The sequence below is a fragment of the Triticum aestivum genome, chromosome 4B (genome assembly GCF_018294505.1).
Source record: "Triticum aestivum cultivar Chinese Spring chromosome 4B, IWGSC CS RefSeq v2.1, whole genome shotgun sequence".
In the NCBI taxonomy this organism is placed as follows: domain Eukaryota; kingdom Viridiplantae; phylum Streptophyta; class Magnoliopsida; order Poales; family Poaceae; genus Triticum; species Triticum aestivum.
In genome coordinates this window covers 410,837,660-410,850,959 of record NC_057804.1, presented here as the reverse complement: position 1 = coordinate 410,850,959, position 13,300 = coordinate 410,837,660, and the positions used below count along the sequence as shown (strand labels likewise).

At 42.4% G+C, this 13,300-nt stretch overlaps 1 protein-coding gene across 1 annotated transcript in view; it reads left to right on the top strand.

The window, feature by feature from the left end:
* The window catches only part of LOC123092406 (26S proteasome regulatory subunit 4 homolog), a 3,715-nt gene extending 2,210 nt beyond the window's left edge, over positions 1–1,505 (top strand). The window contains exons 3-6 of the mRNA XM_044514180.1: positions 59–228; positions 347–563; positions 648–788; positions 1,121–1,505. Coding sequence (XP_044370115.1) covers positions 59–228; positions 347–563; positions 648–788; positions 1,121–1,204 — 612 coding nt within the window. The 3' untranslated portion in view covers positions 1,205–1,505. The remainder of the gene's footprint in view (positions 1–58; positions 229–346; positions 564–647; positions 789–1,120) is intronic.
* The last annotated feature ends 11,795 nt before the right edge of the window (positions 1,506–13,300 follow it).

The window sequence follows — 13,300 nt, the reverse complement described above, 5'->3', positions numbered from 1 at the left end:
TATTATATATCTTTTGTAATAGAGTGTAACTTTATCTTATTGTATCAAATCATGGCAGGCTGTTGCCAATTCTACATCAGCAACATTCTTGCGTGTTGTTGGGAGTGAGTTGATCCAGAAGTACCTTGGTGACGGCCCCAAGCTTGTAAGAGAACTGTTTAGGGTGGCTGATGATCTGTCTCCTTCAATTGTCTTTATTGATGAGATTGATGCAGTTGGAACAAAGAGGTAAAGATATACCACGTATTGAAAGTTTACTTTAGGATGATTATTCTTTTTGTACCAAAAAAGAGATGGGTGGAGTTCCCATGAAAAATGAGTTGAATCGAGTTGTTATTTGTTATAGGTATGATGCTCATTCAGGTGGTGAGCGTGAGATTCAGAGAACCATGTTGGAGTTGTTAAATCAGCTCGATGGTTTTGATTCAAGAGGAGATGTGAAGGTTATTCTAGCGACAAACCGCATTGAGAGCCTTGACCCAGCCTTGCTTCGACCAGGCCGAATAGACAGAAAGATTGAATTTCCCTTGCCAGATATTAAAACACGACGGCGTATCTTTCAGGTGCTTTTTCTTTTTATATTTAGCTATGCTAGGTGTTTAATTGGAGCCTTTTTTTTATTCTTACCTGGTGGTTTTTTGGTGCAGATACACACTGCCAAGATGACATTGGCAGAAGATGTGAACCTGGAAGAGTTTGTGATGACCAAAGATGAGTTTTCTGGTGCTGATATCAAAGCCATTTGTACTGAAGCTGGATTGCTTGCCTTGAGAGAGCGCAGGATGAAGGTAAGACATCATTGCTATGCAAATCAGACCCCTTCATCTATTTTGGAACGGAGGGAGTAACTATGAATTTGTGACATGGTGTGAAGGCACGATAGTAATCCAGGACATTCTGTTGATCGTTCCTAGATAGTTTACTTGACAAGACAAGGGTGGTCTTTCTATCGTCTTATACTAAGTTATTCCTCTGTATCAAAATATAAGACGTTTTTGCAGTTATATTTTGGTACAGAGGGAGTAAAACATAAGTGGATGCCCCTCAAGAAAAGAACATAGGTGGATGGGAAGTTTTGATTTCACATGTTTTAAATTTCCTGCTTTCTTTCTATTTATAGGTGACACATGCTGACTTCAAGAAGGCCAAGGAGAAGGTAATGTTCAAGAAGAAGGAAGGTGTACCGGAGGGGTTGTACATGTGAGACTGTTCACACCTGTCGCCGCCAGCATTACCTCCGGGTTCGCATGGTAGTCTAATACTGGAGGATTGGAGTTTGTGTTTTGTTTAAAATGGTCGGAGTATTACTTGCCTCTACCTACGTTTTATTCAGCAATCCCCAACTTAAAACAGCCCTCCTCTACTGCGACCACCTGAAATGCAGTGATGAATCAAGTTAATAGTGGTTAAATGGTGCTCTGCTAGTTTGGTCGGAAGGCACATTTTGTGTTTGTAAAATATTGAATTCCCATGGCTTGAAATGAACCATTGATTGATTTTTCTTATTCTGAGCCTAAACCAATGTTTAACAAAAGTTGCCCGGTTATAATTTACAAGCGCATTTCACTGACGTTTTTTTAAGACGAGTTCCTAAAAATTTGCCCAGAAACATTTCATAGCGTTACTTGTCCAATGTGTGTCATAGCTTTGTTGAACAATAACAACCACCGGGCGTTCAGTGTAAAAACAACAGCGCAATTAGCTGGTCCTATTGACTATTGTTCACGGTCATGTTCATTTGGTCAGGAAAGGAAACATCATACGTGAGGCGTGGAGGTCTGTCGCGTTAACATTCTCATCTCTGTGGCAGCATCAGTTGGATAAGGGAGGAAATTTTGTAAACTAGGTGCTTAGAGAAACCAGCATTTTCAAGTACCGGTGTTTATTTGTAGAGGGTAGACGTTTTAATTACCCTTCTATAGAGATAAGAAGACTCGGTTTATTTTACTAAACACCTTCCTAAGCACCTTGCATCATACGTGGCCTCAATCAAAAACATAATAATCTTTGAACGTCTGAAATCATCTACAGCCGGACTTGACAAATCCGGCCCCGCTCCCTAAATCCGCGCCTCCATATCCGCTTATCTCATATTCTGAACCTTATATCCATACAAATTCATGCAACTATTACATAGATCACCAAACGATCAAAATCGACAGGAAACAAACATATAAACTGGCATGCAACTATTACGTAGATCACCAAACGATCAAAATCGACAGGAAACAAACATATAAACTGGTACCGAACGGGCATAATTCACATAAACATCAACCAAAGATCACCAAACAACATAAGTCACACAGTTCAACGATCCGACACATTGTAACTACATACTAGAACTAGATTATAAACAAGAGGGGGTGAGCTTCACCACTTCCTCGCCGGCCCTTTGACCTTCCAGTCGTTGGCACAGCTGTAGGAGTCTGCAGCAGGAGGTGGGTCCACGTCGGAGCCGTCGGACCCGTCGGAGGAGGAGGAATCGGAAATGACGATGTAGCCTCGTCGGACGACGCGGTCTTGCTTGCGCTTGAGCTTGGCCACCGTCACCGCCTCTGTCGCTACCTCCGCCGCCTCCCGCTCACATTGCTCAATGTTGAGCCGGAGCTGCTTGGCGTTGATCCTCCGGAGCCGTCGGGCCTTCTTCTCCGCCTCAGTAAGCGACCGACGACACACCCACTCGAGGAGACAGTCCTCATCGTCGGGCACCGGCATCACGCGACGGCAGCAGGCAGACTGAGCCGCCGCGTCGGGCCCGCCCCCATCTCCCTTGTCCTCTGCCTCTCGCGGCGGGCGGCACGTGCCGCCGACTCTGGAGTCCACTTCCGCGGCGTCGGCGGAGCGGGAACTAGAACCCACCGCTGCCCACGCGGAGCAGCGGCTGGTGGTGGAGGAGGCCATCGGGTGGGAGGAGCAGATCGGGCAAGCATTGCAGATCCGCGCGCGGGGCGGAAGGGGCCGGCGTCGGCGTTGCAGCGACAGGCGACAGGTGGCGTTGTACCGGACCTGGAGCTGTGATACGTCTTCAAAATAAGGGCAAAAGTGTTTGGAAAAGTAGATACGTTGGAGACGTATCACAACTCCAGGTCCGGTACAACGCCACCTGTCGCCTGTCGCCGCAACGCCGACGCCGGCCCCTTCCGCCCCGCGCGCGGATCTGCGATGCTTGCCCGATCTGCTCCTCCCACCCGATGGCCTCCTCCACCACCAGCCGCTGCTCCGCGTGGGCAGCGGTGGGTTCTAGTTCCCGCTCCGCCGACGCCAAGCCTTAATCTCTCTCGGGAGGGCTGATCTGGAGTCCGTTCGGGGCTCCGGAGAGGGGGATTCGTCGCTGTCGTCATCATCAACCATCCTCCGTCACCAATTTCATTATGCTCACCGCCGTGCGTGAGTAATTCCATCGTAGGCTTGCTGGACGGTGATGGGTTGGATGAGATTTATCATTTAATCAAGTTAGTTTTGTTAGGGTTTGATCCCTAGTATCCACTATGTTCTGAGATTAATGTTGCTATGACTTTGCTATGCTTAATGCTTGTCACTAGGGCCCGAGTGCCATGATTTCAGATCTGAACCTATTATGTTTTCATGAATATATGTGTGTTCTTGATCCTATCTTGCAAGTCTATAGTCACCTATTATGTGTTATGATCCAACAACCCCGAAGTGACAATAATCGGGATACTTCTCGGTGATGACCGTAGTTTGATGAGTTCATGTATTCACTATGTGTTAATGCTTTGGTCCGGTTATCTATTAAAAGGAGGCCTTAATATCCCTTAGTTTCCGCTAGGACCCCGCTTCAACGGGAGGGTAGGACAAAAGACGTCATACAAGTTCTTTTCCATAAGCACGTATGACTATTTACGGAATACATGCCTACATTACATTGATGAATTAGAGCTAGTTCTATATCACCCTATGTTAGAACTATTGCATGCGGAATCGCATCCGACATAATTATCCATCACTGATCCATTGCCTACGAGCTTTTCACATATTGTTCTTCGCTTATTTACGTTTCCGTTGCTACTGTTACAACTACTACAAAACCCCCAAAACATTTATCTTTACTTTTGCTACCATTACATTTATTTACCACTTTTGCTACTAAACACTTTGCTGCTGATACTAAGTTATCCAGGTGTGGTTGAATTGACAACTCAACTGCTAATACTCAAGAATATTCTTTGGCTTCCCTAGTGTCGAATCAATAAATTTGGGTTGAATACTCTACCCTCGAAAGCTGTTGCGATCCCCTATACTTGTGGGTTATCAAGACTAATTTCTGGCGCCGTTGCCGGGGAGCATAGCTCTATTCTCTGAGTCACTTGGCATTTATATCTGTTGATCACTATGAAGAACTTGAAAGACGATCGAACTACTATTTTGCCCTCAACTACGAGGGGAGGTAAGGAACTGCCATCTAGCTCTGCACTAGATTCTCCTTCCGTTATTAGTAGGCTTGCGACACCTAAACCTGCTACTGCTATGAATTCTGATATGTCGCATGTTATTGATGATGCCAGTTCTGCTATGCATGATGAAACTACTTCTGTGCTTGATACTATTGTGCCATTAGGTGAATTTCTAGATGAACAACTTGATAGAGTTAGGGGGAATGAAAATATTGAAGAACCTATTATTGATGATAGTGATGATGAAGGTTCCCCCAATGATTATGTATTACCTGTTGTTCCTAAGGGTTATGTTATGAATGAAACAGCTGCTATGGAAATCCTTGCTTGCAATGGTAGACATGATCTTAAGAAATTATTAGCTAAACGGAAGCAGCAGTCACTTAATGCTAGAATGAAACTCGATCCTGCTTTTGCTATTTCACCTATCTGTGTTACTGATAAGGACTATGAATTCTCTGTTGATCCTGATATTATTACTTTAGTTGAATCTGATCCTTTTTATGGCCTTGAATCTGAAACTGTTGTGGCACATCTTACCAAGTTGAATGATATAGCCACCCTGTTTACTAATGATGAGAAGTCTCGCTATTTATATATCCTAGAGATATTTCCAATTCTCATTAAAGGGTGATGCTAAGACTTGATATAATTCTCTTGCTCCTGGTTGTGTGCGTAGTCCCCAGGATATGATTTATTACTTCTCTGCTAAATATTTCCCTGCTCATAAGAAACAAGCTGCCTTGCAGGAAATATATAATTTTGTGCAAATCAAAGAAGAGAGTCTCCCACAAGCTTGGGGGAGGCTTCTCCGGTTACTTAATGCTTTGCATGATCATCCTCTTAAGAAAAATGAAATACTTGATATCTTTTATAATGGACTAACCGATGCTTCCAAGGACTACTTGGATAGTTGTGCTGGTTGTGTTTTCAGGGAAAGAACAGTCGACGAAGCTGAAATACTATTGAATATTATGTTGGCTAATGAAAATAATTGGACTCTTCCCGAGCCAGTTCCTGAAGTAATTCCTGAACCAATTGAGCCAACTCCTGAGCCTATTCCTAAACCCACTCCGAAGAAGAGAGGTGTTTTATTTCTCAGTCCCGAAGATATGCAAGAGGCAAAGAAATCAATGAAAGAAAAAGGTATTAAAGCTGAAGATGTTAAGAATTTACCTCCTATTGAAGAAATACATGGTCTTAATTTACCGCCTGAAGAACCACATTGTCTTGATAACCCGACACAGGTAGTAAAGGTAAATTCTCTCTATAGATATGATAAAGCTGAAATACCCTCTACTAAATTTCATAGCCCGTGCTTAGATGAATTTGATGACTTTATGGCTAGACAAGAAAGTTTTAATGCTTATGTTGGTAGAGAGTTAAAGAATAATGCTTTCGAGATAGGACGTGTAGGTGATAATCTGGCTAGAGTTAAAGATGAACTTCACCGCGTTAGTAAATATGCTTCTATGGTTGCTACTCAAGCTGAGCAAGTACTTAAAGCTCAAAATGATTTGCTTGAGGAATTGAATAATAATAATGACTTTGCTGTTAGAGTGGCTACTAGAACTGGTAGAATGACTCAGGAACCTTTGTATCCTGAAGGCCACTCTAAGAGAATTGAGCAAGATTCTTAGAGAAATAATTTAGAGGCACCTAGTTCTTCTAAAAAGAAGAAAAAGAAAAAAGATAGAACTTTGCATGCTTCTAGTGAACCTACTGTAGACACACCTGAGAATCCCAATGATATTTCTATTTCCGATGCTGAAACTCAATCAGGTGATGAACATGAACCTAGTGATAATGTTAATGATAATGTTCATGTTAATGCTCAACCTAGCAAAAACAATGATGTAGAGATTGAACCTGTTGTTGATCTTGATAACCCACAATCAAAGAATCAACGTTATGATAAGAGAGATTTTGTTGCTAGGAAGCACGGTAAAGAAAGAGAACCATGGGTTCAGAAACCCATGCCCTTTCCTCCTAAACCATCCATGTCAAGGGATGATGAGGATTTTGAGCGCTTTGCTGAAATGATTAGACCTATTTTCTTACGTATGCGCTTAACTGATATGCTTAAAGTAAATCCTTATGCTAAGTATATGAAGGATATCATTACAAATAAAAGAAAGATACCGGAAGCTGAAATTTCCACCATGCTTGCTAATTACACTTCTAAGGGTGGAATACCAAAGAAACTTGGAGATCCGGGTGTTCCAACTATACCATGCTCTATTAAAAGAAATTATATTAGAACTGCTTTATGTGATCTTGGAGCCGGTGTTAGTGTTATGCCTCTTTCTTTATATCGTAGACTTGAATTGAATAAGTTGACACCTACTGAAATATCTTTGTAGATGGCCGATAAATCAACTGCTATACCTGTCGGTATTTGTGAGGATGTGCCTGTTGTGGTTGCAAATGTCACTATCTTAACGGACTTTGTTATTCTTGATATTCCTGAGGACGATAGTATGTTTATTATCCTTGGTAGACCTTTTCTTAATACTGCAGGGGCTGTTATTGATTGCAACAAAGGCAATGTCACTTTTGATGTTAATGGTAATGAGCATACTGTACACTTTCCGAGGAAACACTCTCAAGTTCATAGCATCAATTCTATTGAAAAAGTTCCAACTATCATTTTTGGAGGTTTTGAATTTCCTCTCCCTACTGTCAAGAAAAAGTATGATATTCTCATTGTTGGGGATTTTCATATCCCCGTTGAGGTAACTTAGTGTTATTCGAAATTTCTCCGGTTCCGTGTTATTCGGAATGAGTTTGTTAACAAGACTTGATCAACCTAGTTAGTGGATTCATTTTGAGGATCACGAGATGGATGAAACTAGAAGGCATAACCTTCTGTACCCTCTTTTCACTTTCTGTTATTTAGAATAAATAAAGCAAAAAATAGTATTATCCATCTGATTTCTGAATTATCCGTACATTAAAAAAATAGTCCGAAAATAAAAGTGCTCCAAATGCCCTGCAAATTTAGTATGATTTTTTTGTAATATTTGAGGATTTTAGGCATTGAAAACATTGCAGGAGGGGCAAGCACCAGGCCATGAGAGAGGAGGGCGCCCCCCCCCTGTAGGGCGCGCCCCCTGTCTCGTGGGCCCCTGGTGGCCCCCCTCCACTTATGCCAGCACCCACACACTTCATCTTCTACCCAAAGATCCCCATCCAGCTCAAGCACGAGTTCTAGCTCGTTTTGCTGCGATTTTCGATCTCTTAGCTCAAAGCTCCATTCGCAAAACTGCTTTGGGAGATTGTTGCTTGGTATGTGACTCCTCCATTGGTCCAATTAGTTTTTGTTCTAGTGCTTTATTCATTGCAAATTTTTTCTGCATAGTTGACCATGTTCTTGAGCTTGCATGTCAAATTTTTGAGGTCCCAAACAATTCCAATGCATGATATAGGCTCTAGGCACTTGTAGGAGTAGTTGCTATCCATTTTGTTTAGTTTTATTCACTTTTGTTTTGAAGTTACTAAAATTTCAGAAATTTTCAGAAAATGTTAAGGAGGCTCTTTAAAGGCTCTTCTAGCCAAAGCTCTGAGGAAAAACAAGACAAAGAGAAGGAAAAGCCCAAGTATAATCTTCCTCGCTTAGCGGAGGTAGGGTCGTGTGAATCGCCGTGTGAGGATTTCTTGAAAGAAGCCGGAATTCATGAAGACTTTTATACTCTAATAGAGACTGCAGGCCTCACCGGTTTCATGAACGACCGAATCGATCAGTATCTCTTACTCACCAATACTTTCGTGCAAAACTTTTATTATTATCCTAAGAAGTCACCGCCTGCAGTGTCATTTCATTTATACGATGAATTCAAAGAAATGTCTTTACGTCATTTTTGTGCGGTATGTAGGATACCTTATGAGGGAGAATTAGAGGAACCCCATCGTGAAGATGTGGATGGCTTCGTTAAAACTATTGTTGTAGAAGAGCCAAAGAAGGGCTCTGAGGCAAAAGTCTCTAGCATACACTTTCCTGTTTTACGCTACTTTGCCATATTTGCTAGTAGATGCTTGATTGGTCGTGGAAATAGTGGAAATTTGAGTGTTCCAGATATTATTATTATTCAACATGCTTTGCTGGGAGACAATACTTTTAGTATGGGTGCCGTCGTTGCTAAACGGCAAGCCCTGAATCGTACTAAAGGCCCCATATTTGGAGGTATATATGCTGCATGTCTAGCTCAACATTTTCAGATACCCATTAGGCACTATGAGGAGGAGAAAAAATTACCCCCTCACATTTTAGATTACAAGAGCATGGTAGCACACAAGTTTATTGTTGACAACGAAGAGAAGATGCTCTTGTATAGACTTAGATTCAATAAGAAACACTTTGAGTTTATTATTTTGCCTGCACCTCTGTTATTTGATTTGCTTGCAGAAAATCGCCTTGTCATGCCGAAAGCAGTGAACAACCATCTAGCTCAAGCTTTTACTCCAGAACCTGAACCTGAGCCGGAACCTGAGATGGACCCTTATCGTGCATCATCTGTCCAGTGGGATCCGGAGATGACCAGCCAGTGGTATCCTGATGACACCTCCCATTATACCGGGGAGAGTAGCGACGGTCCTTGGTATTAGACCAACTTAGGCCAAAAGCCTAAGCTTGGGGGAGTACGTATTTCTCACTGACTTTACATTCATGTTCACACACTAGTCGTCGGTGCTCATACTCTTTCATTGTACTATCCATGCTAGTTTAAATTTCTTTTCCTAGTTTTCTTCTTGTGTGTTTGATAAACCTCGAGAAAAACCAAAAAAATAGTTAGTTTAATTTCCATGCTTGTAGTAGAAATTAAAATGAAAACCCTAAAAGATTTCTCGTTTTTCTTTTACTTGTTGGGATCTTTCCCGTGTAAATAGTTTTATTTTCTTTTTTTTCTTTTGGGGGTCGAGAAGACCATATTGAAAATGCTTAGTGGCTCTTATATGCATGATTGTTTATTTAATTTAGAGCCCATATTACTTGTCTTCTCTCTTGAGTTGAATGCTTGCAGATTCCAACTTAGTTCAATGCACGTACACTCTTATTATTATACACATCGTTCGGTCGTGCGAGTGAGAGGCAATAATGACGATATATGATGGACTTATTGGGATGAGAAAAGCTGGTATGAACTCGACCTCTCTTGTTTTTGTAAATATGATGAGTTCATTGTTCCCGAGTCAGCTATTGTGAAGTAAACATATTTGCGATGACATTTATAGATTATAGTTACTTGTGCCATGCTTGATTAGCTATGAGTTATAATGGTTTACCTTGCGTGCCAACATGCTATTAGAATGTTTATGATGTGATATGATGGGATGGTATCCTCCTTTGAATGAATTGAGTGACTCGACTTGGCACATGTTCACGCATGTAGTTGAATCAAATCAACATAGCCTTCATGATATTTATATTCATGGTGGATTATATCCTACTCATGCTTGTACTCGGTGTGAATTAATTTTAATGCATGCTTACGACTGTTGTCGCTCTCTCAGTTGGTCGCTTTCCAGTCTTTTGCTAGCCTTCACATGTACTAAGCGGGAATACTGCTTGTGCATCCAAACTACTTAAACCCCAAAGTTGTTCCATATGAGTCCACTATACCTTCCTATATGCGGTATTTACCTGCCGTTCCAAGTAAATTTGTATGTGCCAAACTCCAAACCTACAAATGAAATTCTGTTTTGTATGCTCGAGCAGCTCATGTTTCAACTAGGGCTACCTATATCTTCCATGCTAGGTGGGTTATTCTCAAGAGGAGTGCACTCCGCTCCTCATTCACGAGAAAGGGTCGGTAACCGGGATGCCCAATCCCATGATCCAAAACGATCAAAGCAAATCAAAATAATTAAACAAAACTCCCCCAGGGCTGTTGTATGTTGGAGGCACTCGTTGTTTCGAGCAAGCCATGGATTGATGCTTGTTGGTGGTTGGGGGAGTATAAACCTTTACCATTCTGTTTAGGAACTGCCTATAATGCATGTAGTATGGAAGATACAACCATCTCTTAGTTGTTGTGTTGATAGCGAAAGTATGCCGCTCAAAATGTTATTCAATCTCTATTTTAAAATCGAGCTCTGGCACCTCTACAAATCCCTGCTTTCCTCTGCGAAGGGCCTATCTATTTACTTTTATGTTGAGTCATCACCCTTCTTATTAAAAAGCACCCGCTGGAGAGCACACTGTCATTTGCATTCATTACTATTGGTTTATATTGGGTATGACTTTACTGGATCTCTTTTACCATGAATTACAATGTTTAGTCAGTCCTTGATCTTTAAAGGTGCTCTGCATTTATGTTTTGCGGTCTCAGAAAGGGCTAGCGAGATACCATTTTGTTATATCATGTTGTGATTATTTTGAGAAAGTGTTGTCATCCGAGTTTTATTATTATGGCTCGCTAGCTGATCATGTTATTGATATGAGTAATTGTGAGACCTATGTGTTATTGTGAGTATGGTTAGTTCATAATATTTGCTGAAACTTGAATGCTGGCTTTTCATGTTTACAACAACAAGAGCAAGCAGAGTTTGTAAAAGTTTTTCTTTATCACTTTTAGTTTATCAACTGAATTGCTTGAGCACAAGCAAAGGTTTAAGCTTGGGGGAGTTGATACGTCTCCAACGTATCTACTTTTCCAAACACTTTTGCCCTTGTTTTGGACTCTAACTTGCATGATTTGAATGAAACTAACCCGGACTGACGCTGTTTTCAGCAGAACTACCATGATGTTGTTTTATGTGTAGAAAAGAAAAGTTCTCGGAATGTCCTGGAAATCCACGGAGGCACTTTTCAGATTTAATAAGAATTTTTGGCGAAAGAATTAATGCCAGGGGCCCCACGGCCTGTCCACGAGACAGGCCCTCTATCTCGTGGGCCCCCTGGACCTCCTCCAACCTCAACTCCAACTCCATATATTCCGTCTCGGGGAGAAAAAAATCAAGGAGAAAGTTTCATCGCGTTTCACGACATGGAGCCACTGCCAAGCCCTAATCTCTCTTGGGAGGGCTGATCTGGAGTCCGTTCGGGGCTCCGGAGAGGGGGATTCGTCGCCGTCGTCATCATCAACCATCCTCCATCACCAATTTCATGATGCTCACCGCCGTGCGTGAGTAATTCCATCGTAGGCTTACTGGACGGTGATGGGTTGGATGAGATTTACCATGTAATCAAGTTAGTTTTGTTAGGGTTTGATCCCTAGTATCCACTATGTTCGGAGATTGATGTTGCTATGACTTTGCTATGCTTAATGCTTGTCACTAGGGCCCGAGTGCCATGATCTCAGATCTGAACCTATTATGTTTTCATGAATATATGTGTGTTCTTGATCCTATCTTGCAAGTCTATAGTCACCTATTATGTGTTATGATCCGACAACCCCGAAGTGACAATAATCGGGATACTTCTCGGTGATGACCGTAGTTTGAGGAGTTCATGTATTCACTATGTGTTAATGCTTTGGTCCGGTTCTCTATTAAAAGGAGGCCTTAATATCCCTTAGTTTCCGCTAGGACCCCGCTTCAATGGGAGGGTAGGACAAAAGACGTCATACAAGTTCTTTTCCATAAGCACGTATGACTATTTACGGAATACATGCCTACATTACATTGATGAATTGGAGCTAGTTCTATATCACCCTATGTTATAACTATTGCATGAGGAATCACATCCGACATAATTATCCATCACTGATCCATTGCCTACGAGCTTTTCACATATTGTTCTTCGCTTTTTTACTTTTCAGTTGCTACTATTACAACTACTACAAAAACCCAAAAACATTTATCTTTACTTTTGCTACCGTTACATTTATTATCATACCACTTTTGCTACTAAACACTTTGCTGCAGATACTAAGTTATCTAGGTGTGGTTGAATTGACAACTCAACTACTAATACTCAAGATTATTCTTTGGCTCCCCTTGTGTCAAATCAATAAATTTGGGTTGAATACTCTACCCTTGAAAGCTGTTGCGATCCCCTATACTTGTGGGTTATCAAGTTGCCGCCCGTATCAACCCGCGAGCGCTTGAGCGTGATACGGAGTGGCAACTCCTCCTCGTCTCCTGAGATGCTGTCGGAGTGGTTGCTGGTGCTGGACATGCTCGCCAACGCTAGGGATTGGACGGATTGGGGAAATGGGAGTGTCGAGGAGCGGAGCAGAGTGAGCTAGGGTTTCTTTCGGGCGGGGGATTTTGTGGGGTCGGGGTGGGCTAGCGGTGGGCTGGGTTGACGTTGCGGACGCGCCCGACGTACCCGGGCCGCCTCATATTAGCCCTACATTTGGGACGGATATGAGGGGTGCCGGTCATCCCGGGCGTGTCAGGCTCGTTTGAGAGCTCTAGTTGGGTCGGTTTTTTGTGATCAGTCAGTGATTGGACGACTTGCCGGGCGTTTGAGACGGATATAGGGCGCCCGACTGTAGATGCTTAGAGGAGGTTCGTGGGATTCCAGAGTGTGTGTGACTGGCCCAATGTTAGTTGGACCACATTTCCCTATAGGTCATGTGTGCCACCCACCTCTTTCCTCTCCGTCCGCCTAGCCTATTGTCAGTAATAGTCCACTTTTTGAATTTGATGACTATGACTGAATGACGGGCGCCCCATCCATTATCCACGGAGACATCCAGACGTGCCTGCTAGACATTTGATGACCATATTTGGCGACTTTCCTTGGAGATGCCCTTCGTCCCTCGGGACAAGCAGCTAGTTGAACTTCAAGTGGGTCTCGGCAGCGGCATTAAACACAGAAATCAGCAAAGATAAGAGCATCTCCAATGGGGCTGGGACTGTTAGTTGGACCACATTTTCCTACAACTCATGTGTCCCACCCATCTTTTTTTCTTTGTGCCCGCCTGGCCCACTTT